Raw genomic sequence first — 27,344 nt, 5'->3', positions numbered from 1 at the left:
AAGTCCTGAGGGTCTGAGATTAGGCAAAAGGGACACGCGTTAGGTCGGTTCAGGAGCTGGGACAGAAGTCTCGGGTGTTGTGTGACCAGGTTAGGTAAGAGACTTTCTCAAAGAAATGGCGTCCTAGCCTCTAGGGGCACGGGGGCGCTGACTCATAGGCTGTTTTATGTCCCTTTCCTTGCCGGTGTGGCCACCCTGTGCCGGTGTCGCAGACAAGACAAGGGAGGGTTTTCTCTGCGTCCGTCTGGCTGCTCCCCTCGCAGGGATGAAGGTGCCTCTTAGCTTTGGCGGGTCAGTATAAACCGCTGACTCCGATCAATACCCTGAGGGGTCAATACTGCCCTGAGCAGTAAGAGGTCACCATGGAACCTCAGGTTGGGACTCACTTGAACTCCATAGCCAGAGGCTGTGGAGCTACAAATTCAAGCCTGATCGCATGCTTTCCAGCCCGCATGTTCACACACACACACACACACACACACACACACACACACACACACACACACACACACGTTAACAACAGTCCTCCCACATTATCCTGAAACCTGGTGCACCATTCGGGTGCAAGAGGGGATCAGCCTCCTCTTCTGTCCACTGGGACAGGACCTGACCTTTCCTGTGGTCCTACCTTGTCCGGACGGTTGCCTGGTGAGTCTGTCCGTCCCTCCAAGTCTGGCTGAGGTCCAGCCTCATGTGGGGTGAGCCGCCGCCGTGGAAGAGAACCTGGAATACCATCAGGTGGCGCCACCTTGTTCGTCACCAGAGTTTCGTCCCCCGATTGGCCGGAGCCACCAGTCCAGTGGCTCAAGGGGCCGGTGTGGCTGAATCTCGCTGGGGCCTCCAGAACTGTTATGGAAACGACAGACCAGCCAAGAAACAAGCACCACTCAGAGGGTTGGAGTACTGAGGTTTATTACGGCGGCGGACTTAGAGGGGTTTACGCTCCGAAGCTCTGAACGCCTCTAGGTTACAAGCTCGGGGTCTATCAACCAATAGGCTGAGTACAGCTAGGCAGTATCATAAAAGCGGAAGCAAAGGGTCACTTGCAGTAACCCGAAACCCATCTAGCAAGGTGAGACTTAAAATTCATGAGTTAGCCCAGCCCAGTCTTGGCCCAGGCCAACCTTTTCCTTCTCACAAGCCCAAATGATTTCATTGCCAAACATTTAAGGAACAAACAGATCAATTCTACACAAGTGTTTCCAGAAAGTAGAAGAAAGGAACACTTCCCAATTGGTTTTATGAAGCCAGCATTATCCTGATGCAAAACCACAAAAGAAACTACAAGGAAAGCAAACTATTGTTTAAAAAAAAAATAATTTAAGAAGACAGGATACAAAGTTTAACACTGCATGATGCGGACAATCTCCATGTGGAGAAATGCAAAATGGGGCAGAAGGCAGGGAGCTTTCAAAGGATAAAGAATAAGGATCGAGGAAGTAAGTCCAGCGTCCCTTGGTATTCTCAGGATCAGTTCCAGGACTCCTCCCTCCTCCTCGCCCTGAGGCTACCAAAATCCATAGATGCTCAAGTCCCTTATATAAAATGGCATAGTATTTGCATATAACCTCTGCACATCCTCCCGTACACTTTAAATCACCTCTAGATTATTTATGATACCCAATACAATGTAAATGCTATGTAAATAGTTGCTGGCAAGGCAAATTCAAGTTTTGCTTCTTGGAAGTGTCTGGACCTTTTTGGCCCCCCAAATGTTAGATCTGTGATTGGTTGAATCCATGGATATGGAATCTGCCAATACAGAGGGCCAACTGTACAGACCCCATAGCTGACTGGCATTTGGGAACTGGCTGACGGGATATACTGCTTTTCCAGTCAGGAGAAGCACCTTCAGACATAGTTACCTAGGTTTTGATTTGCTGATGTGGCGGCCTGGGCGGGAGGAGAATCATCCAGGGCCCAGAAAGTGATTTCAACACCTCAGGCTAATATCCCTCATGAACACATTAAATTAAAAATTCACAACAAAATATTAATCAATCAAGCAGTACATAAAAAAGATATAATGTCCTGACCAATTGGGGTTCATCTAGAAACTGCAAGGTTGGCTCAATATTTGAAAATCACTTAATGTAATAACACATCATATTAACATTAGACAAAAGGGAAAAAACCCACATGATCATATCAACAGGTGCATTAAACAGAACTCAATATCTATTCATGACAAAAATTCTCAAGGAACTAGGATTAAACTAATAAAGGACAACTACAAAACAAAAACAAACAAACAGAAACCCCATACAGCTAACAGGATACTTCATGGTAAAAAGACTGGATGCTTCCCCCCACCACTGGGAATGAGGCAAGGATACCCGGTATTATAATTCCTATTCAACACCACACTGAGGTTCTAGCCACAAGGCAAGAGGAAGAAATAAAATGCATACAGATTGGTAAGGACAAAGTAAAGCTGTTTTTCTGCATATGACATGACAGAGAAAATTCTAAACTTTCATTAAAAAAAAAACAGAACTAATAAATGAATTTAGCAATCTCACAGAATTCAAAGCCAATGTACAAAAACCAGTTGTATGTCTGCACACTAGCAACAACAACTGAAAAAACAAAAATCAAAAATAATACCACTTAACAACAAAAAGGTGGCATCAAAACACAAAACACCTGGGGATAAATTTAACAAAAGATGTTTAAGACCTGGACACTGAAAACTATAAAACAATGCTGAGAGAAATTAAAGAAAACCTAAATAAATGGCAAGATACATGTTTATGAATTAGAAGACAACATTGTTAGGATATCAAAGTTAACATAAAATTTCCAGAAGAAAACACACAAGAAAATCTTTGTAACCCTGGGTTAAGCAAAATTTCTTAGCACGCCAAAGGCACAAAACACCAACACACAGATCGATTAACTGGATTTCATCTAAATTAAAATTTTCTTTTTGAAACACATCAATAAGAAAATGAAAAGGCAAGCCAAGATTCCAGAAGGTATTTGCAATACATATATCTGACAGATGCTTTATATCCAGTATACATCAATAAATAAATAAATAAATAAACTTTTGAAACTCAATGAGGCAAGAAACTACAGATCTTTGGCTTATGGGGTTAAATCTGGATAAGCCCACTGTAAACTGAAAATATCATCAATCAAAAATGCATTTAATACACTAACCTCTGGAACATTATAGCTTAGCCTAGCCTTTCAACATGCTCAGAACACTTACATTAGCTGACAGGCAAAGTCATCTAATGCAAAACCTATTTCATAATAAAGTGTTGAATATCTCATGTCATTTATCAAATACTGTACTGGAAGCAAAGTCAGAATGGCTGTCTGGGTCCAGAACGATGTAAGTTTGTCGACTGTTTACTCCTGTGACAGCGTGGCTGATGGGGAGCCCTGCATCACAGGATAGTATATACTGCAGATCTCCAGCCCGGGGAAAAGTCACATTCAAAATTCGAAATACAGTTTCTACTGATTTCCAATTGTTTTTGCACCATGGAAATGTCAAAAAATCATAAGGTATAATTTATATAAGAAAGACTACATGGGTGCTTTGAAGCCAGCACTAACATACGTTTGAAATCTTGGGTCAAGGTATAGTTGTCTAGCTTATCTTGGGAAAGACAGATAGGTGGCCAGTGAATAGGGATTTACGCAGGCAAACCACTCTAACCTTCCTGCCTCTCAGTTCACTTTGCTCCCTCTATACCTGCAGTTCTCAGAGTGTGGTCCCTGGATTCACAGCATCACCACCACCTGAGAACTTGTTGGAAACAAATCCTCGGGCTTCCCCGGAAACCTCCTGAATCACAAACTCCAGGGATGGGTCCCAGTAATCTGTTTTCTAAAGCTATCCCGTGATTCTGATGGAAAAAACGTTTGAGAACCACTGTTGTGCACTACACTAATGCCACCTGGCGTCTCGGCTTCATCCAGCGTGGGCCTGAATCCAATTTTGCAAATTATTAAAAACACATCCAGCTTCTTGAGTTAAATGAAGCTAGAATCACCTTGTATAAGGGCATCACAATGATATTCCAAAAGCACATTCAAAATCTGTTCCTTCACATGTTCCTGAAGTTCTTGTAGGCATAAATTGGCAGTCCTCAAATTCTTTCCATGTTAGATTTCTTTGTTTGGCCGCCAGGGGGCATGCTCAGCTCTCCCCACTGGCTCTGCGTTTGGAAGTAAAGAGCACTGTGGCAAGAGGCTTACTGGCTTTCCCTGAGAGGCTGACCCCTCAGGTGATAGAAGTCTTAAGGAAAAAAGGAACGCCCTCCTTCTAAGTGAAGAAATTGCTCCCTTCAGTTGTTCCCACTTAACTCAGTTCTCAGGGTCCTAATCAGTGCTCCAGTTTTCACTTTAAATCTGGCAGGACAGTAACTTTAACAGCCATACTGAGTCAGGAGACACATCTGTCTTTTGCCCTGTGCTCCACCTGTAAGAAATGACATTCTTTAGATTTCTGTACGTTGGTCTGAAGATTTGAGCACGTAATTTAAACTTTCCAAGGCTGTCAGAAGCAGCCACCCCACCACGCTGACTTTTTCATATCCGGTTGCTCAGAAGCTTGCTGTAATTGGACATGCGAATTCATGTGACCAGATGAGGTAGCTGTTTTGCAACTGCCTGCCAGAAACAGCTAGATTTCCTACCTGGATTCACTGCCTAAACTTGGTTGGATAACGAATCCCCCAGTTCCCGTGTCTCTCTGGGGATGTATTCCCTGTAACACCAACTGTCTGATGCCAATTACTGTATCATCCAGAGATGCTGACTGAAAGCAAACGCATGCCTTCTATTTATCTTAAGCACATGGAGATTCACTGGGATGATAGTAGGCACTCACAACTTCAATAAAAAGCCTCAGAACAGGCTAGGAAACAATCAAGAGCCAGGGGAGCGCCAGAGATAAAGCAGCACCATCGCAGCAGTGATCTGCAGCACAAAGGGCAAAGGGCACTGCTCCTGCCAGCGATGAGTCCTCCTCCTGTTTCTGCTCTAGAGTCCAAGTCCAGGAGGCACCCAGAGCAGAGCTGTGGACCTTCTTAGCATTCAAGAGAGGGAAGAGGCACTATCTCCCCCAAGACGGCACATGACGGAGGAAAGGCGGTTCCCCTAAAGAATGCAGTGTTACCAGGAAGTGAGGGTGGATGCCAGACAGCCAAGACAAGGCGGATGAGTCCTCCAACGTGCAAGGTGCAATAAAGAGTCATGGAATCTGGGCGCTGACCTTGCCTGTCTTTCACCCAAAGCCAAACCCTGGAGGTATTCAGTTTTTGTTTTATTAAGGGAGGAGAGAGCCTCTGAAGCCAGACCTGGTCCCTAAAATGGCAGTTTGGTCTGTGATCAAGCAAGCGAACAAAATAAAACAAAAATACTGATTAAACAATATGCACCTTCATTATGATACTGACAACAACAACAAAAATGAATTGGTCGCTGGACAGAGTATTTAAAAAAAAACTGATTTTGAAAATGGCTAAAAATAAGTTAAGAAGAAAGTATATTTTCCCTGCCCTTGCTGTATCAAGTCTACCCATGGGTAACCAAGTGGGAGGTTCCCAGTAAGTTTCCTCTGAAGGAGGTATTCTGACGTGAAGTGGAGAAGGAATGACAGGTTCAGAATCACCATTTCTGAAGACTCTAATGAATAAATGGATCTATGCATTGTGCAGCAATGGCCACCAACATCACGAAATGAGAGCCTGTTAGGCATTAATGTCTTTTTATGGAAAAACACACCATCTATGAAGTGATCTCAAAAATAATGAACCTGAATCTGATCAAGGTGCAAACGGTAAAATCTAGCCTGTGGGAAACTGTAGAACAGCATGATTTCCTCAACAAATAGCAAGAAAAAGAAAAAGAGACAAGAAGGAGGTAGAACCCATAAAATAAGAGACAGCTGGCACAAAAACCAATCACAATGTGTGTAACTTACTTGAATCCAGATTCAACAAAACAGCAGAAAAAAAAAGACACTTACTGGAGCTTCAGAAATCTGAATACTGACTGGGCATTCAATTATGAGAAATTATCATGAACTTAGGTGGGTAACAATATTGGCTATAATATTTACACATATAAACAACATTTACACATATAAATATTTACACATATAAACAATATCTGGAATTTCAAAATAATATTGAAGGGATAAGTCGGTGAAAAAAATATAGATGAAATAAGATTGGCCACAGATTAAATCATGGAAGCTAGGTGATGGGAACATGAGATTATATTATCTTTTTCTATCTACTTTTGGATGTTTGAAATTTTCCGTAATAAAATGTTTAAAAAAGAAGAACAATGCAACACTTTTGGGGCCTCATTGTGTTCCCTTTGTCTTCTCTTAGATTTTCATAACACAGTGCCTACTTTTAAGCCACAGTGCTGAATGAAGCAAGGCTCTAGCTGCCCTGGCTTGTCCTGATCTTGTGACTTTCTCACGTAATCGGGCAAGACATCAGTAGTATTAAGGACAGCGATGCCTCCCTACAGCAAACAGGGTATCTTTGTTGTAACTTCTAAGACAACGATGATTGTGATAACTAAAGTAGGTGAAGTATATTCAATATTCTGTGAAATAACAATTAGTAATGCTAAAGTTTAAATTTTTAGCATTTTAATCCCAATGTAATGTTTTTTCAAATGGAAAGTCTGTATTTTCATTAAAATGATAAGATTTAGGGCATTTAGGAAGAGTAATGATAGAAATGGATTATAAAACATTAAGAATTCATGCATCCTTAAGGATACCTTAAAGAGAAAGAGAAATAGGGGGAAATCTGGCTTTACAAAAATTTGTCAACCAATCAAGGCAGGAGGATTAATAAAAACATCACAATTTTTCAATCCTTTCCCATCCCCAATGACTGTGTTATAAATGATTGAGGCAGTTTTTTCATGGATGCTAAAACCTCAGGGTGAAAGATTCTTAGGGAACAGGACACACGCAAGGTCTCAAACTATTACTTCATAGATTACTTACTAATTACAAAAGAAAAGCTGTACTTTTACAATGGAGAGCTCAGCAGCCACGACCTGTCAACCAAGTGATCACACTTCGCAACACCAGTAAGTGGGACGAACTGACCTCAATGTGGCTCCTGACGTGACACAGTTAAGTACATGCGCCAGCCACCTTCTTGCCAAAAATGCTTATCCTGAATCTAGTTATGAGGAAATAAGACAATAAGTTGACAACTGGCAGATCTCATGAAGGTTATATTGGGTGTTCTATGTACTGTTCTTTCCGTTTTTCTCTAACTTTCAAAATTAAAAGTGGGTGAAAAAATAACTTGGTTTATGTTTTGCAGGGTTTCTAAAACCGAAAACAAATAAAAAGAGTGGTCGAAGTCTTGAGTTAAAATCAATCCATCTCTCCAAAAGTAGATAAGCCTGGCCAAACTGAGAGCAGAATTCCACCTGGTCCCTCGCTGATCCAAAGCCGTATCCTCTGTGTGACCTCTATGTCATCACAGAGATGAACAATATAGCTTTTTCCTGTCTTCACCAGGTCAAGACGCCAAAAAGAAGCAAAAAGACAGAGTACAACTGACAAAGCACGTCTACTGGCTCCAGAAATAAATTCAAGATCTGGAAGCAAACTCTCAATTTTCAAGACTTGATTTTTCATCTTTAAAGGAAGAAACATTTTAAAGTCCCTTATACTTTTTCAATCTGAAAAAAAAAAACCTCTGCTTAAATTCTATTAACAAATCTAACAGTATGTTCTCATACTATAATGATATTTAAGGACCTATAATAAAAGTACAGGGGTTTTTAAATTGAAATATAGTTGATTATAGTATTTTGTTAATTTCAGGTGTACCACATAATGATTTGACATTTGCATATATTATGAAGTGATCATCACAGTAAGTTTAGCAACCACCTGTCCCCATACAGTTATTACAGTATTATTAACATATTCCTTATGCTGTATATTACATCCCTGTGGCTTATTTATTTTATAACTAAAGGTTTGTATCTCTTAATCCCCTTCACCCATTTTGCCCAACCTCCCCTCACTCCTCCCCTTTGGTGATCACCAGTTTGCTCTCTATATCTATGATTCTAATTGTTTTGTTATGTTTGTTCCTTTGTTTTGTTTGTTTTAGATTCTACAATAAGTGAAATCATATAGTATTTGTCTTACTCTGTCTGACTTATTTCACTTAGCGTAACACCTTCTAGATCCATCCATATGTCACAAATGGCAAAATTTCATTTTTTATGGCTGAGTATTATTCCATTGTATAGATACCACAATTTCTTTATCCGTTTATCTGATGATGGGCACTTACTTTCCATATCTTGGCTACTGTAAATAATGCTGCAATGAACGTAGGAGTGCAGACATCTTTTCAAATTAGCGTTTTTGTTTTCTTCAGAAAAATACCCAAAAGTGAATTGCTGGATCACATGGTAGTTCTAGTTTTAATTTTTTGAGGAACCACCACTCTTCTACAGTGGCTGCACTAATTAATATTTCCACCAACAGTGCACAAGGGTTCTCTTTTCTCTACATCCTCACCAACATTTGTTATTTGTTGTCTTTTTCTTAATAGCCATTCTGACGGTGTGAAGTGTTATCTCACTGTGGTTCTGATGAGCATTTCCCGGATGAATAGCGATGCCGAGTTATCTTTTCACACATCTGTTGGCCATCTGTATGTCTCTGGAAAATTTCTATTCAGGTCCTCCGCCCAGTTTTTTAAATTATAGTTGATTTACAATGTTGTGTTGTTTCTGGTGTAAAGCATAGTGATTCAGTTATACATTTTTTTTCATATTCTTTTTATTACAGGTTATTACAAGATACTGAATATAGTTCCCTGTGCTCTACAATAGGACCCTGTTGTTTTTCTATTTATGTACAGTAGTTTGTGTCTGCTAACTCCAAACCTCTAATTTATCCCTTTCCCCTTTCTTCTCTGATAACTATTAATTTGTTTTCTATGCCTGAATCTGTTTGTTTTGTAAATAAGCTCATTGGTATCATTTTTTTTAGATTCCACGTATAAGTGATATCATATGATATTTGTCTTTTTCTGTCTGACCTACTTCACTTAGTATGATCATCTCTAGGTCTATCCATGTTGCTGCAAATGGCAATATTTCATTCTTTTTTTTATAGCTGAGCAGTATGCTGTTGTACATATATACCACATCTTCTTTACCCAGGCATCTGTCTATGGACATGTAGGTTGCTTCCATGTCTTGGCTATTGTAAATAGTGCTGCTATGAACACTGAAGTGGATGTATCTTTTTGAATTAGTTTTTTTTTTTTTCCAGATATATGCTCAGGGAGTGGGATTGTTAGATCATTCAGTAACTCTATTTTTAGTTTTTTAAGGAAACTTCATACTGTTTTCCACAGTGACTGTACCAATTTACATTCCCACCAACAATGTAAAATGGTTCCCTTTTCTCCACACCCTCTCCAGCATTTGTTGTGGACTTCTTTAATAATGGCCATTCTGACCTATGTGAGGTGATACCTCATTGTAGTTTTGATTTGCATTTCTCTAATAATTAGCAATACTGAGCATCTTTTCGTGTGCCTATTGGCCATCTGTATGTCTTCTTTGGAGAAATGTCTATTTAGGTCTTTGGCTCATTTTTTGATTGGGTTTTGTTCTTCTTTTTGAGTTGTATGAGCCGTCTGTATATCCTGGAAATTATGCCCTTGTCAGTTGCATCATTTGCAAATATCTTCTCCCATTCTGTAGGCTGTCTTTTCATGTTGCTTATGGTTTCCTTTGCTATGTAGAAGCTTGTAAGTTTGATTAGGTCCATTTGTTTATTTTTGCTTTTATTTCTATTGCCTTGAGAGATTGACCTAGGAAATGCTCATTTTTTAATTGGGTTGTTTGCTTTTCTGATGTTGAGTTGCATGAGTTCTTTGTATATTTTGGATATTAACCTCTTATCAGATATATCATTTGCAACTATCTTCTCCTGTTCAGTAGGAGGCCTTTTCATTTTGTTGAGTTTCCTTTGCTGTGCAAAGCTTTTTTCCCCCCGATTTTAATTGGGTCCTCTCTCTTTTTTTCTTGATGAGTCTGGTTAAAGGTTTATCCATGTTTTTTATCTTTTCAAGAGACTAAATCTTAGTTTGATTGATTTTTTCTACTTTTATTTTTTAGTCTCCATTTATTTCTGCTCTGATCGTTATGATTTCTTTCCTTCCACTAATTTTAGGTTTTGTTTGTTCTTATTTTTCTATTTCCTTTAGGTGTAAAGTGAGATTGTTTGAGATTTTTCTTCTTTGCTGAGGTAGACCTGTATTGCTATAAACTTCCCTCTCAGAACTGTTTTTGCTGCATCCCATAGATTTTGGCTAGTTGTTTCCATTTCCATTTGTCTCCAGATATTTTTTGATTCTCTCTTTGATTTCTCTAGTGACCCATTGGTTGTTTAGTTGCATATTGTGTAGCCTCTACGTTTGTATTTTTTTGTAACTTTTTTCTTATAGTTCATTCCTAGTTTCATACTGTTGTGATTGGAAGAGATGCCTGATATCCTTAAATTTATTAAGACTTGTTTTGTGGTCTAGTATGTGATCTATTCTGGACAGTATTTCACTGCACTTCAGAATTTATATTCTATAGTTTTTGGACAGAATGTTCTACACATATGTGTGCACGCGCACGCATGTGTGTGTGTTAAGTTCATCTGGTCTAATGTACTGTTTCTTTCTGGATGATCTATCCAATGACCTAAGTGCAGAGTTAAAGTTCCCTGTTATTGTGTCAATTCTCAGTATTGACAGTAATTGACAGAATTACTGTCAATTCTCCCTTTATGTTTGGTCATATTTGCTTTATGTATTTAGGAGCTCCTATGTTGCGTGTATGTATATAATTGTCATATCTTCTTATTGAATTGATTTCTTTATCCTTAGGTAATGTTCTTGTCTCCTGTTACAGTCTGTTTGGATCTATTTTGTCTAAACATTACCACTCCATATTTCTGTTTCCATTTGCACCTTTTCCCATCCCCTCACTTTTCTGTGCGTACCTTTAGATTTGAAATGAGTCTCTTGTAGGCAGCTTATATATGGGTCTTTTTTTTTTTTTTTAACAATTTTGCCACTTTATATCTCCTGAATGGAGCATTTCATCCATCTACATTTAAATTACTGATGTGAATGCACTTACTGCCATTTTGTTACTTGTTTTCTGATTGTTTTTGTAGTTTTTTCTTTCTTCTTCTTTTGCTCTCTCCCCTTGTAATTTGATGACTATCTTTAGTGTTGTTTGAATTTTTTCTCTTCTTTTGTGTATTTATTATAGATTTTTGGGTTTTGGATACCATAAGATTTATATATAACAACACATATGATTATTTTACGTTGATGATCCCAAGTTCAAATACATTCTTACACTCTACATTCTGACTCCCCCCACCATGTTTAATGTTTCTGATGTTGCATTTTACATATTATTTTGTGTATTCTTTAAGCATTTATCATGGATACAGATGATTTTACTACTTCTCTTAAACTTCCTACTAGCTATGTAAGTGGCTGACCTACTACCTTTACTGTGTGTTTGCCTTTACCAAGATTTTTCTTTCATAATTTTCATTTTCTAATTGCGGACTTTTCTGCTTAGAGAAGTTCCTTTAACATTTCTTGTAAAGCTGGTTTAGTGGTGCCGAACTCTTTACGTTTTGCTTACCCGTAAAACTCCTTCAATCCTGAATGATAACCTTTCCAGGTAGACTGTTCTTGGTTGTACGTTTTTTCCTCCCATCACTTTGAATATATTGTACTACTCCCTTCATGCCTGCAAAGTTTCTGCTGAAAAGTCAGCTGATAGTCCTATGGGAGTTTCCTTGTATGTAATTAGTTGTTTTTCTTTTATTGCTTTTAAGATTCTCTTTATTTTTGCTATTTTAATTATAATACATCTTGTTGTGAACCTCTTTGGGTTCATCTTGTTTGGGGCTTTCTGTGCTTCCTGGCCTGGATGTCTATTTTCTACCCCAGGTTAGGAAAGTTTTCACCTATTTCTTCAGATACGTTACATGCCTGTGTGTCTCTCTCTCCTCCTCCTGGGACCCCTATAATGCAAATGTTAGTACACTTGATGTCTCAGACGTCTCTTTAAACTGTCATCATTTTAAAACACTCTTTTTTCTTTTTCTGTTCAGCTTGGATTATTTCCACTATTCTGCCTTCCAGATCACTAACCTATTCCTCTGTATCATCTAATCTATTGTTGATTCCTTTCATTTTTGTGATTGTATTCTTCAGTTCTGTGTGGTTCTTTATATTTTCCAACTCTTTGTTGAAAAATCTACGTTCACTCATTCTTCTCCCAAGCTCATTCAGTGTCTTTGTGATCATTACCATGAAGTCTTTATTCGGGAGATTGCTTATCTCCACTTTCTTCAGTTCTTTGTCTGAGGTTGTCTTATTCCTTCATTTGGAACATATTCCTGTCTCATTTTGCCCAATTCTGTTTATTTCTACGTTGGGTAGGTAAGCTACTCTTCCAATTTTGGAGAAGTGGTTCTGTATAGAGACGTCCTATGGGGCCCAGTAGCATGTTCCCCTCTGGTCACAGAAGCTATATGCCCTCAGGGTGCCCCCTATGTAGGCTGTGTGCTCTTCTGTTTGGTGGGGCTACTGTGAGTGCACTGGTAGGTGGGGCTGGCCCCCAGCCCATTTGGCTGTGAGACCTTGTACCTGCTGGAGAGCAGGGTAGGCTTCCCACATGGTTGGGTGCTTGCCCAGTGGGGCACAGGGCAGCTGCTGGTCCACTGATAGATGAGGCCAAGTCCCTGGTGCTAACAGGCTGAGATTTCCTATATGGTGCTTGTCAATGCTGGTGTTATCGTGGAATAAAAGTTCCCAAAAATGGCTGCTGCCAGCATCTCCATTCCCGGGGGCAGGGGGAGGGGGTCCCCAGTTGCCTCCTGTTTCCCTGGATCCAAGATCAGCAAGTCTGACTCAGTTCCTTTTGAAGTATTAAATTTATGCTGGGAGTTGTGGAGTGCATATGCCCTTTTAAGAGCAAAGTCTATAACCTCTCAGCTCCATGGTTTTCAAAGCCAGGTGTTTTGCGGAGCTCATCGTCCTGGTGCAAGACCTCCAGGCTGGGGAGTCCGATGGGCTCAAAGCCCTTGCTCCTTGGGGAGGATCTCCAAAATTCTGATACTTTTCCTATTTCGTCACCAACCTGTGGCTGTCAGTGGGTCCTGACTATACCACGTCTCTGCCCCTCCTACCGGTCTTGTGCTTCCTCCTTTATGGTTTTAGTTGTGGAAATCCTTTCCTGCGTGTCTTCAGGTTGTTCTCATAGATAGTTGCTCTGTAAATAGTTGTAATCTTGGGATGTTCATGGGAGGAGGTGAGTTCAGGGTCTTCCTGCTCTGCCATCTTGGCCACCTCCTCTTCCCAAAGTATAAGTTCTTAATTAAGGATTTATTGTACATGGAGGAACATGAATTTCAACTTGGAAATCATGAGCTAAGTCAGTCCAATGAAAATACCACAGCATTTTTGGTTTTGCTTTATTGAAACAGTAAGTCAAAATTTAGATAAACTTAGATTCATCCAATTGGAGATTCCAGTGGAAGATAATACACTACATAGCCTTTCAGCTTTTCAAAATAATCTACTTATTTAGATCATCTTTTACATTCTTGAAATGTCTGTATTCAAAGCAATAACAAAATGCAGGAAAGCACTGGGCGATATTTTGTGTACTCCTGAAAGAGGGATAAAATCCACTGCAAAAAGAAAAATTAATAAAAACCAGTAAGTCTATCATTTATATTTAGTACAGAGGGTAGAAGTGAAGAGGTGTGTTTAGTGAAAGAACTATCCCATGATGTGCCAAATAGTGCTCAATTGTTTGCCAACCCACTCAACACTTCCAGACAATAAAACTCACAAATTCCCTTATTCTTATATATATACTAAAACGCTTAACATAGAACTAGGTTGTGCTCTCATTAGGTATTTTGTATCTTTTCTATTTGAATTTTATCATTTTAATGTTAATATTAACTTTAAACAAGCACCAACCTGTGAAACACCTCTTTAACTCAAAGATTAGTATTTCACAAACAAAACAGACAAGGAAAATACTAATTCCTAAAAAAAATTAAAATTGAAATTAAATCACAGCATCACTGCAATAAAAATGCCTAATTGAAGAGTCTAGCACCTAGGCAAAGTAACTTAAGATGAACCTACAACTGAGCCTTATGAGGGAACCTGAATTACCCAACTCCAGGCAAACACTGTGGATTGCAGAGGAAGAAACAGTAGCAAATTTTTCAGCACCAAGGTACATCTACATCAGAAGAATTAATTGATGCTAATGAATGTCACTAATATAAAAGCAAAAGCAAGTGACAAAGGAAAGCAAGCATATAAACCAAAGGTTCTAAACCCTGGAGAGTTTTTCCAAATAGACTTCTTGGGATCCACCTCAGAGTAGTCCTACCAGGACTTCTGAGATTCAGACCCTGCCACAATTTTTTCACAAGATTTCCAGGTGATTTTACATGCATCCAGGGATGAGAAGCATAAGTATAAATATGCTTCTTTATAAATATGAGAAGCATAAGCATATAAATATGCTTCTTTACCTTCTTTTTTACCAAAGAAGGTAAAGAGGAAAAGGAGAGGGGGGAAAGCAAAAAGACCTTCAGAAAATAAGCACTAACCATGATTACCAATTTCTGTGTTTAAAGCATCAGCTTTTCCACTTAAACTATGCTCATTAAATTAACAGTATCCTCTACTGGTCAGGAAGAGTATCTATTATTCCTAAAACTATGGTACAGGAAAAACCTTCAACTTTGCTAATTAGCTGAAAGAGAACAAATTTAGAAACAATCGATTAGTGAACCTTCATTATGTCTACACTGTATCATAATTTAAGTGTAAAATAAGTTGGCAAATACTGTGTTGACAAAGATGGTTTTAAACTTAATTCCAACAATCAGGAGCAATTTTTATTGTAGAATTTAGCACATCCCTGCCTCCACGCACTAGATGCCAGTTGGAAACCCTCCCCTACAAAATTGTGACAATCAAAAACCTCCCTAGACATTGTCAAATGTTCCCATAACCACGGAGGGAGGGGCAATACTGCCTTCAAGTGTAAATCAATGACTTATACAATCAAAACGTTCCTGAGAAATTGGTAATCTTTAATTTTTGTATACTAGGTTCATAATAAATACCTTATTAAGTAAGAACAGCCATGGTGAAGATTTATTTTTAAATAAGTTATTATGGAGTTTGCTCATGGATATGTGTGTACATGAATGTTCTATTTTTTTTTTAACTTAAGCATCTCGTGATATATAAACCTAAGCAGTACCACAGTTTAATCAATATCTGTTTGTTCTTTTATTTTTCAATTTAAAGACCAAAATCAAAACCTCTGAATTCACACTTTTCAACATGAAAGAATCAAAGAATATAGTTATAATTATAAAGTAGCATCAGTACAGCAAATATTATCCCTATGAGTATTAATGGACTATATACTGAAACAAGGTAAAATATAATACTTTTATTTTGTACTTACTTTGAAGTGTTGCCACCAAAATCAACTACAAAAGTTTATTCTGAAAAATGCTACTATGAAGCTGCAGACTCAAATATTGATAGTTATTCAAATGGAATAACTAGGAAACAGACTGAATTGGAACCCGTGGATGGTTTTATAATATTAACTAGCAACATTTTTTTAAAGATGTAGAAGGCTACTGTTTTAATATAAATGAGGAGTCTTAAAATCTCCTCCCTTTAGTGCTTTCAATTACCACATGGCCTTAAACCAAAGACTCAAATAATTTCAAATGATCACAGATACTATTTAGGCAAAAATTCTCAGGTGTCAGTACTTTTAATGTTGTGCACATCAAATTAGAGTAAAAAGACAACTATATAAACAAGAAGCAGCCCCTCTATTTCCATGAACAGCACACTGCGTTACAGTAAACCGAGCTTATATTCAACCATCAAGTGTGGTTCTCCCATTAGTTCACTTTGTGACGGGTCTGAAAACAAACAAAAACAAACATATTAAAGATTTCAAAAAGATAAACTCAATGATTCTACTCATATGAAAATTTAGAACAGGCAAAACTAATCTAAAGGGACAGAAAACAGACCAGAGGTTGCCTGGGGCCAAGGGTGGGGAACTAACAGCAAAGAGACCAAGGAAACTTTTGGGGATGATGAAAGCATTTAAATCTTGATTGGGAGGGCTAGTTATACAGCTGCACATTTACTAAAATTCACAGAACTAGACACTGAAAATGGGTGCATTCTAGTGTATGTCAATTATACCTCAATTCAGTCAATTTAAAAAGAATATACAGATTGAAAAAGTTCTCCTTTTCAAAGTCCTTAAGTTTTCCAGTGGCTTCCCAGATGACTCTAACAATCACTAATTAAGAGATTAAACAATCTCTTAATCTAACTTGCAAAAAAAAAAAACACATTTTACATCTATCATTCTGTGCTCTGTTACCAACACATATACACAAACCAGAATTCTAGAGCAAGGAAACCTTAAATAATCTTCATTCTCTTGTTTGCACTGATGCGTCAAACAAAAGTCTTACTTTACCTGTGATAATGCACCTAAGAGTTTTTAAAATGAATACCAACAGTAAGCTTCCTACAGACAAATAGCCTTTTTTCTTTTTTGCCCTCTACCCCTCAACATAGGACGAGAAACAGAATACTTAATGAATTAAACTGTAAAATCACTTTGTAAAAATTAAAATAATGATTACCAAGAGTAACAGATCAATTTGGATGTTTCTTCACTGGATTTCCTGAGACTAAGGATTATTGCCTCCCATCAGTTCAGCAATCTCTCTACTCTCGACACTTGTCACACAACAAAGTAGCCTTAGCAACAAATGACACTGCTATAGTTACTAATAGAGTAAACTGCTAAGTATACAATAGGCATTCAAAACCTAAATTAAGAAAAAAGTATGTCTGCACACGAGTACAAAGAACAAAAATGTTTGCTGCAGCACTGTTTCATGTTACTGAGAGAGAAAAACGTACGCATTCATCAGTAATATATCGACGCAGCATACATGCTGTAGGATACACAGAGTTGCCATACCAACTGTGCTCAAAACATAAACACTAAGCAATGCCAAATATTTTCTGACTATATATATTTGTGTGAAGCCACAGAGAGAAAAGTCTGGAAGCATATACACAAAAAGCAGCAGCCAACCAGGGAAGAGGGAGACAAGTGGGTTTGTGCAATCATGGAGAGGACTTTAGTTTCAGCTACAATGTTTTCAATTTTTAAACAAAGAATATCCTCATTTATATAATTATAATTTTCCTTTAAACTCTACTTTTTTAAGCTTCTGACTTTAATAAAATATGTGCTTATTGAATAAGTCACTTGCACCAGAAGACAGCACAGCACGCAGGCAAGGGCCTGGCCCGTGGTTCTGGCGCCTCCTCCCGTGAGGCTTCCAGGCAGGACACGGCCTCCTGGTGAGTCTCAGCTTCCACATCTTAAAGTGAGAGAACTGAGTAAACGGAAGACCATTCTCAGCACTAAGAAAAAGTCTAGTTTTGACTTGCCTACTGCCCTCCTCACATTCCCTTCCCTTCCTTATAAAATAATGTGAGGATTTTTCTTGGCCAAACTGGCTTGGCTGATGAGCAAGCAAGCAAAAACCTCATCATCTCCAAAACTTTAAAAATTGCAGATTGGAGAAATATACAGATACTCATCACAGTTTAATAGTCTTCATACAGTGTTAGATTAATACACGACTCCCTCATTATAGACTTTAAAACCCCTTCTGGGTCAAAGGTGATGAGGAGAATGTGGTGAGCAAGAGCTCTTAACACTTGCCGTGGATCAAACACCGTATGAGGCACTGGGGACACAAGGGTTAACAAGAAGTCCCCAGTCTCATGAGATTTATATTTAAGTTGGGGAAAACAAAGAAGAAACAAGAAAAATACCAGACAGGTGCTATGCAAAGAATTAGTGACGTGACAGGGTGACCAGGACCACTTTATATTAAGTAGTCAAGGAAAGCCTCTCTGAACGAATGACATTTAAACTGAGATCTGAAAAATGGGGGGGGGGGGTATTCTAAGCAGAAGGAACAGCTAAGGCAAGGCCCTAAGGTAAAGCCCTAAACTGTCCATAAATTATGCAGTTACAGTTCGCAGTTACAGTTCCCACACGGGGGAAATGTCCCAAAGGGCATCGCAGTGGTCTGATCCTGATAAAAATCACCTACTCAGTCAGGGGATCTTTCCAGTACATCACTACCTTAGAGACATGCAATTAATGAATACAAAAAAACACCACAAGATACTAGGAATTTTTTTAAACATGAAATTACATCACGTCATGTCACTGCTTAAAACTATTCAATGGCTTTCTGCTGCACTCTGAATAAACTTTCTGTGGTCTGCAAGGCTCTGGCTCCTGTACTGCCCAGCTTTTCAACCTCACCTTATTCTACTTTTCACTTCAAGGCACTCCAGCTCGATGGGCCCTCGTACTATGCTCTTATATGTGTTGGGAGATAATTCTCTAGGCGTCTCTCTCTCTCTCTCTTCAGCAAGCCTGAGAAGCAGGCGCACTGCCTGCCTTTGTTCTAAACTGTCTTTCCAAGTCTGTTTCTAAAGAAAGATGGTGTTTCCCTTGGAGCACAGAACAGGCAGGCTGACTGCCTATTATAAAAGATTCAGGCATCTTGAACTTGAGGTTCCCCTTACTGTAACAAAATATACTCCATCTGCAGGTTTCATCTAATCCTTTCTTGCTCCCCTGTGGGAACTGGGGCTCAGAAACCCAACAGAAAAGCTGATGCTCTGGCTTCTGCTACTGCTGTGAGTAATACACTGCCCTTTGTCTCTAGGAGTCTGTGTCTGCCAGCACCTAGGAAACCACGGCAGCCTAACTTGTTAGTTTGTAAGTAGGATGAGATCTTAAACTCTTCAGAGCTCTTGAGCTGATCTCAAGTTAGAGACCCTGAAAATACTGCTTCTTTTGCCTTAAATATTCTTTCTTCTACTTTTAACTCAACTATTTCATATGTCTTCCAGGAATCAAGTTATATGTCATATTCCCAGAGGTGCCTGCCTCTCCTACCCAACAACCCAAAATGAATTCTACCCAAAAGAATACAACTGTTCTTTTTATTCTGAGAATTTAATCACAAATTTTAACTATGTTTGTGTTTTATCTGTAACAGCTTACCTCCCCATTAGAAAGCACAGATGTTTGTTTTTTCCACCATCATATATTCAAAGCCTAGCCCAGTGCCTGACACATAATATTTGAGTGAGTGCTCAGTAAGTGCCTCTCCCTTTTACACAGCTTTACAGACGTTCATTTTTAAACAAATGCATTTTTATAACTAACTAAAAGATAATTATAGACCTGAGCTATCATTTTACTAATTTTAAATAAGGTCTAAGTTCAATGAAAAAGCTTAGGAATTCCTGGTTTTCCTGTATTTAAAAAGTTCCCTCGGGGAAGATTCCCAAAGAGAAGGCTCACCAGACGGCTGTTGTGTCCACAGCATTTCCTTCCTGCACACTAGTAGCCAAGCAAAACTAATATAATTTAATCCTGTTGGGTTTTTCTATTTCTCCTGAATTGCAAGGGTATAAGACAGAGGCAATACTGGACAGAATTATAATTTATCTTCCACAGAACCAGAAAAATAGAGGATAATATATGTATTGCTCTTACTTTCATATATAATGCAATCCTTCAGAAAATCTTGTTAATAATAGATTCTTCACTATTCATCATCTACAGAAGCACAATTATGGGGGGGGGGGCAAAGGGAGACTACTGCTTAAACAAAACTCTTATCTTTTTTTTTTAATTGTTTTTAAAACCAGCCATATCCCACAAATGTTCTGAATACTAAAATACCAACCTTGTTTAAGCCATCCTAAAAATACTGTATTGGACTCATCCATCAGACTTTATCAACAGGACATGAAACAAATGACTGTCATTAGCAAACTGAAATGCCTATAATCTCAGAACTCCATAAATAATTTTCATTTTTAAAACCAGTCAGAGAACAGTTATCACCATTAAATTTTATCTTATGTCAGTGAATAAACACAAGTGGATCCAATCAGCTAAAAGCTCCAAGGGACAAAGATGCTATAGGTTTTGTTTGTTGACATTGCTTTGTACCTTATTGGGACTCTATAAAAAGGTGCGGAATGACACTTACCATTAAGAATATCTTCAAATCCAATAGTCTCATCATTACCCCTCAAAATATCCAGTGAAAGGTTTGAGCTTGGAAGAAATGGAAGACGCTGAACCTTCAGGAAAAGTGTAAAAGGGCAAAATTAGAAAAAACCAAGGGGGAAACCAGATCATATTGACCACAACCATGAAGGCACAATTATGAACTACACGATCAAATTTCACATTCTTCATTCTTTATTTGTGAAGTTCACAAAACTAAGTAAAATATTACTTTAACCAGTAAGGGAAAAAAAACACAAGTTCGTATTTTAGACCAAACCAAATTTGTAAAAATTCAAAACTTTACTCAAAATATATAAAGACACTGAAATTTTAAGCTTTTACCAACACTTAATAATCCCATGAGGTTTGCACACATTTGAGGGCTTTGCTTCTGTCCAAGAAAACCAGAGCACAAACCATATGATAAAATGCAAAATCCTAGAACCTAATACCATTTATTCCTAATAAATGCGAGATGATCAAATTCCTGAAGAAATTCCAACTCAGTGAGAGCATTATTCTACTCAGTAAACTGACTGTTCTTTTATGTTGTTTTATATCGCTCATAGTGCAAACTTAAATTACCCTTAAAACAGTACTAGAAACAGAAACGAAGATCAAAGTCACCTGTGGACCTTTAAAAAATGCAGCACCATTCTGAACCAGTATTATCTACTTTTTTCAATCATTAAATACATATACTACAAACGAATACCTAAGTATAGTGGAGAGAGCATGGGCTGTACAGTCAGAGATGAGTATTCAAATTCTGCTCTTCCTACTTACCAGTCCACTGGCTTTACCTAAATTACCTGACCTGTCTCATGCTCAGGTTCCTCATCCGTTTAACAGGATAATACCATCTTGCTCTTGAACCCATAGCGTAGTGCGGTATAAGGTATGGATACACACTCGTTGGCACTCAACAAACATTAATGTAGTCAAACCAAATTTTCAGTTTTTCTGTTCTTTGTTAGTTGTCCAGCAGTAACTGGAACCAACGCAGTAAGATGTGACAAAATCTAGAGCACAGACTGGGGGACAGTTCTTACACACTCAGGAGGACATTTCTGAAGATCTTATTCCTGAGCAACAGGTATATGCAGTGGTATACAGCCTGCCTATTAGACACTTCCACTTGGATATTCCTAGGGGCATCTCGAATTCAATGTTACCCCCCAAAAGGGAAAAAACATGAAAGTGTATACAGGTGAGTTTTCAGACAGAACCTATAATTTGAAGAAGTTTTCTGTTTCAAAGCTTCTTTTCTCTATGAAGTTGGAATTGAGTTCATATCCAAAAAGGGGGAACATAGGACAGGTTGTAGGGAAGAAGAAAAAGTAAGGTTTGTACAGCTGTTACTAAAATAGAAGCTCCTTCCAACTGAGATCAACACACATGCGGGATCACCCATGAACTCACCTGCTGCACTGCCTTGAATTCCATTTGTAACTTTAGTGGAGCAAATAGACCCTGGATGTTTCTCAGTGTGGAAAAGTTCATTTTATCTTGGTTGAGCTGGAACTACAAAAGACAACAATGCAATTTTAAATGTGACATTCAACACTCTGCTGCCACAGCAGTGATACTCATGTTAACACAACACTTAGAGGAAGGGTTTCAATATCTATCACTGCAATAAAAACAAAGGTTTTTACTAATTTCTTCAATACATTTTAGAATATGTATGACTATATTTTATCTAGCATGCAGGTATATTCCATTAATGTAAAATTACCTAAAATTTAGATCTACAAAACTAATAAATTAAGGAATGTTTTAGATACTGCAAAAAAGTATATTTACAAAGCGTAACTGTATTTCAGTGCTTTTGATTAGAATTACTCCCAAACTGGCAGAGCAAAGAAAAGGTATAATCTGAGATCCAGGAATACTTACAGTGACAAAAATTATTAAGAAATTCTAAGTGTGAAAGAATCTACTTCAAAGGATTTCATAAAAGAAATAATCAGACCCATTATACCATGCTGTTGATTAAACTACAATGTTTTAACTCCACTGTTCTGAGTAATTGAGTCGGGGCGGGGGGGACCACAAACTGAAAATTCTGTCCAATTTGTGTTGGGTACTAATAAGCAGTTTTTTTCCAGTATCATACTTTAACCGAGCCCTGATCTTCCTTCTAAGAAACAAGTCAGGTTTAGCCCATCTAAATGTGCATAATTTTTCTTGTGAACCCAAACACAGAACTTCACATTTACCTCTTTAATTTAATGGTTTTTCTTGAAGTTTGGGCCTAGGTTTTTGGTCTGTTGTGTCATCTGTGATACAGTTCACTTATTCATCAAAATGAGCTAACTTTACCAGCTTTCTTCCCCCCACAAACCTGATTTCTATGCTTTCTATGGTTAATCTCAGATCTTTGAAAAACAACCCTCCTGAGTCAACTTCTGAGCCTGAAATCAGAACGCACCTGAGGCAGCCAGGGACCCTTTCACTGTCTCATCTAATTTGCATTTCAGTTTCATCTTTATATTATTTGTTCCACTCTTTCTTATAGAAAGATCTTTCCCCTTGCTAAAGAGGGAGGAAACAAACAAAAAGGAGCAGGTCAGCGTTCTGTTAACTGGGGAACACTGCACCGTCATCCCCGAGTAGTAAGATAACCTGTTTCTTCTGCTCTGAACATGTATTTAAAACCCTTTTGGTTGTCTTTAGGACATTTGTACAGGCTATACCTTTTTTGGGAATGACCTTCCCCACCTATTTATCTGGTTAATACTGGTCTAAAACTGTTCAAATGTCCCCTTTCTAGAAAGCCTTCCACAAGCCCTAAGCACAGGTGGTTGCTCCATCCTTGGTCCCCTACAACACTTTATGAAGCCCCTGTCCACTGCTTGTCCTCCCATTAAATTTTCAGCCCCTTCAGGATGGGGATTACATCACATTCACCGTGTACCTACTGTGCCTAGCAGTAATTTGGAGATGCAGTGCTTGAAAAAGAGATGAAGGTTAGAGACATGGGCTTGGAGAACAATAACAAAAATGTCTGGGGAAAAATATAGCAGAAAACAGGATCATCAAATGAGAAAATATTGAGAGGAATGGAGAGGTGCACTAACCTCTAGAAATGTCCATAGAAAAGGCAAAGAAGAATGTGTAGAAAGGGCGCTTTAGTGAAGCGGTGTAACAGTAACGCAAAGCTATGCTGGAAGGATACTGACAACAAGGCCTGCTGTTCTTCATGGTCAAACGCTCAACACCAGGATTGTCTTAAAAAAAATTACCAACGGTATTTTTCTCATAGAGAATAAAAATAAAGACACAGGTAACATACTTACATTTTTTTCCGATAATTCAAGAGGATGACTGGGCAGAAGTTCATTTTTCACACAGGAAAAACTGGAAATAAACATTTGAGAGAGACTGATTATATATCACTCAATGCCTGAAGTTCAAAACGACATCTATCCATGTTGTAACATAATGAAATGACATGAGGGAGGTTTTTGGGGGAATGATGAAACCGTTGTATGTCCTGATTGTGGTAGGGTTAAGGGAATTGATACATATATTAAAATTCATATACACCCAAAAAAAAGGAAAAAGTCAGATTTACTGTGTAATTGTTTTAAATGCATCTTTTATAGGTACTGTTTGGGCAAGACTTCAATTCACTGAGAAGCCTCCAAAACATGGTGCCAAATGATGACCTATATCTAGAAGAAATTTAATAAAGTATGTTTATTACTATTACTCTGATGACATGATTCTTGTATTATGTAAAATATCTAAGCCTCTCCTGTTCAGAGCTAATGCATATGTGACAGTTAATATATTTTTGATGAACACATGTTGAATAATCTGGCATTTCCCAAACACCAACTATGTACAATGTACTACATTAAATGACACACACCTAATGACTATCATATTGTCAACACCAGGATTTGAGAGCTGACAAAAACCTTAGCAATCCTACAACAACAGTATTTATTGAATACTGTCTTTGTACAGAACATCATCCTTGAAGTGGAATTTGAAAATGGTTCTGCTAATGGCAGGCCTAGAGTCTGAGAAGGAGGAGCATTTCACGTGAAAAACAAAAACAAAAACCAAATCATCAGGACCTGGTTATTGGTCAGCTTATGAATTTGATTATACTATAAATCAAATTACATCTCCAATTCCGAAGGCAATATACTGCCATCTTTCACTACAAAATGAAAAGACAATAATGAGGTGTTATGTCTACTACCAGAAACCAGTCTTAGAATGACATTCCATTATAGTAAGACTAAACACCTTAAAATTAGATATAAAACTCAAAAATTCAAAACACAGTATATACATGGGAGAGGAAGCATGAACCTCATTTGATTAAGCAGAAAAATAATCTGCCAAGAAAAAGAATCAATACTAGAAATTGAGACTAAACAGATCGAAACATAAAGGAAATCGAGGGAAAGGGTATAACCAAAGTGCTCAAACCAGAAAAGAAAAATAACAGCATCTAATACTTAGTGCTTACTAAGGTCAGGTACTAAGTATTTTTCATGTATTAACTCATTTATTCTTCAAAATAAGATATATGCTATTACCAGCATTATTTCACAGGTGAGGATACGGAGGCATAGAACAACTGAATAAACTGCCCAAAGGCATACATCTAGTAAATGGCAGGGCCAGGACCAAAACCCAGGCAGCCTGAGTCCCGAGTCTATGCTCTTTACTGCTATATTCTAATCTCTCCCAAAGAAATGCGAATCACTCCAACAGTTAATGAGATAAAGAGACAAATGGCTCTCCAAGCTATTAGCAACAAAAAGAAGAATCCTACCAAATCATGCTACTGGGTAACATCTCCTGAAAGGATGCCCTACCCTGGGAACCTACTACTCTCATAAAATGCTTCTTACGCTATAGAAAACATCCAAGCTTCCACTCCCCTCCTTCCCCAGTCTAAAGTATATTACCTGCTATCCCCTAAAGTAAATATATATTTACGGCCTATCAAAATAGTTAAAGAATATTGTGAAAAATAATTCACATTTTATTATAACAAAATCAAAGTCACAATTCCCCCATATACCCTTTTCGAAGAAGATCATGACTTTCAAAAGGTCCACTTGCTGAAAGTTCAGTAACTGGAACACTGTCCTTTAGCTGAGATCCAAGCCCTCTGGCATTCTACAACACAAATAAAAAACACTATTAAATACAAAAAAATTTTTTTTAAAAATCACACTGAACTAGACTATGTATAAAACATTGTTTAAGCACTAGAGAGAAAAGATAAGGTCTTTGCCCTCAAGGGGCCCACAGTCTAGATAATTACCACAAGCCTTAGCATTACAGTAGAGGGATACACACGGTTCAGCGAATAATATCAAATTTGCGGGTAGGAAGGATTACTGAGTTGATCTCCGAGTGCTGTCAGATTGAAAAGCATTCCTCTTCCAGTTTTCAATTCTGCATAGCAAGGTTTGCATGGTATGTGATCTCTCCCACCAAAGCTGTTTTTAAAAAAACCTTTCACTGATTTATCAATGTCTTGTCTGAAGAAAATGTCCAAGGTCCTAAGCCTGGAACACAAGAACCTGCACAACAGGTTTCAATCCCCCAACACAGAAGTCATGGTTAATTAGGAAAAGAATCTGGAATCTAGTGTGGGCTGTGACTAACAATATGTGCCTGTGATGAGGCACAGAACCTCTCTGGCCCCTTCCAGGCCTAGAGTTGTATGACTCTACCTTTCCAAATTGATCTTCTGCTACTTTACTACATGAACTTTCTCCTCCCCGACTGCTTTATTGTAAAGTGACAGAAGAAAGGTTTCTTCTGGGCACAAAGAAAAGGGGAATTCTGATCTCTGGGTTCTACAATTATCACTTTCCCAATTACCTTCTGTAAAACATCACGATTAGTGCCTGATGTTTCTAACACAGTATCAGAGGAAAACAAAACTATGAAAAGTTAATGAACACTAGTTATGCTTCGAGTGTTTATAAAATCTCTTTACTATGATCAGCCATATTTACCAACAAAAGCTTTCTAATTTGGATGGCCTAGCCGCAGCACTGGCATCACAGTCATGGGCAATGACAATTCAGCAATCTCTCCCAAATACCGTAACTTTTAAGTTAAAAAGAGAGAAAGAAGGGGGAGGGTATAGCTTAAGTTGTAGAGTGCAAGCCTGGGATGCATGAGGTCCTGGGTTCAATCCCCAGTACTTCCTCCAAAAATAAGTAAGTAAACCTAATTACCCGCCCCGGAAAAAAAAAATAGAGAGAGAGGGGGGGGGGAGATCCAACAATACTTAAAAGTGGGAAGCAGCAACTAATTTTTCCCCCTCCAACATCTGACATACTACAAGCTCCCAAAGATATTCGCAGAGTAAACCGAGTGACAGAAATGCGACCTATAGTTGTGGGTTTGTTATCAAGAGTATCCGAGGGTCAGGGATGGGTAAGGAGTTTGAGGACTCGACTCCCAAAGGTTCTCTCCACAGGGGAGGGGTAGTCGGCGGCGCCGCACCCCAGAGCGTTACACTTTCGGATTTGCCCTTTTGGGCTCGGCGCCAACTACCGGAAGGGTCCGGGGCTAGGACGGGGACCAGCTGGGGAACGTGGGGATGGGAAAGAGAAAAGGAGGCGGGAAAGGATGAAGCCGAAGCGCTGCTCGCAGGACCAGCGCGGGAGCCGGGCCCGGGCGACCGCCACGAACCCCCCATCTCCGTGACTCGACAGATCATGGCGCCCGAGGCCCGCCTCCTCCTCCCGCCGCCGCCGCTACCACCGGGGGCCGGGCTGGGAGGCGGAGGCCTGCTCCTGCGTCCATGGGCTCGAGCCCCCGGCAACTCGGGTCGCCCGGGGTCTCACTCACCATCTTCACCTCGCTCTGCGCACACCCTCTCAGCCCGTTACGGTCAGCCGGCCCCGCCGCTCACTTCCGTTTCCGGGGTTGCCCCCCCCACGTCCGCCGGAAGTGCGTCCGTCCGGGCGAGGAAGGAAGGAGGGCGCGGGGCGCCGGGAGGGAGCCGCGCGGGGCCGAGGCTCCCACGCCTGAAGTCCCGAGGGACCGGGGGCCAAGGGCGCAGTAAGGGT

The 27,344-nt window shown here is 39.0% G+C and overlaps 1 protein-coding gene and 1 long non-coding RNA gene across 2 annotated transcripts in view; one reads left to right on the top strand and one right to left on the bottom strand.

The window, feature by feature from the left end:
* Positions 1-15,365: 15,365 nt before the first annotated feature.
* On the bottom strand, positions 15,366-27,263 carry POMP (proteasome maturation protein). Its single transcript, XM_010951545.3, has 6 exons — positions 27,124-27,263; positions 25,331-25,428; positions 23,580-23,640; positions 21,700-21,801; positions 20,255-20,348; positions 15,366-16,045 (listed from the first exon to the last, which is right to left on the bottom strand). The coding sequence occupies exons 1-6, from the start codon at positions 27,124-27,126 to the stop codon at positions 15,978-15,980; spliced, it is 426 nt and encodes a 141-aa protein (XP_010949847.1). The 5' UTR covers positions 27,127-27,263; the 3' UTR covers positions 15,366-15,977.
* Positions 27,226-27,344, top strand: part of LOC105066242 (uncharacterized) — a 19,085-nt gene continuing 18,966 nt past the window's right edge. Inside the window, exon 1 of the long non-coding RNA XR_012511618.1 lies at positions 27,226-27,336. This is a non-coding gene — a long non-coding RNA (uncharacterized LOC105066242). The remainder of the gene's footprint in view (positions 27,337-27,344) is intronic.

This window comes from Camelus bactrianus, chromosome 14 (genome assembly GCF_048773025.1).
Source record: "Camelus bactrianus isolate YW-2024 breed Bactrian camel chromosome 14, ASM4877302v1, whole genome shotgun sequence".
Taxonomy (NCBI): Eukaryota; Metazoa; Chordata; class Mammalia; order Artiodactyla; family Camelidae; genus Camelus; species Camelus bactrianus.
The sequence above is the reverse complement of the archived record's forward strand: the minus strand, read 5'-3'. Positions and strand labels throughout refer to the sequence as shown.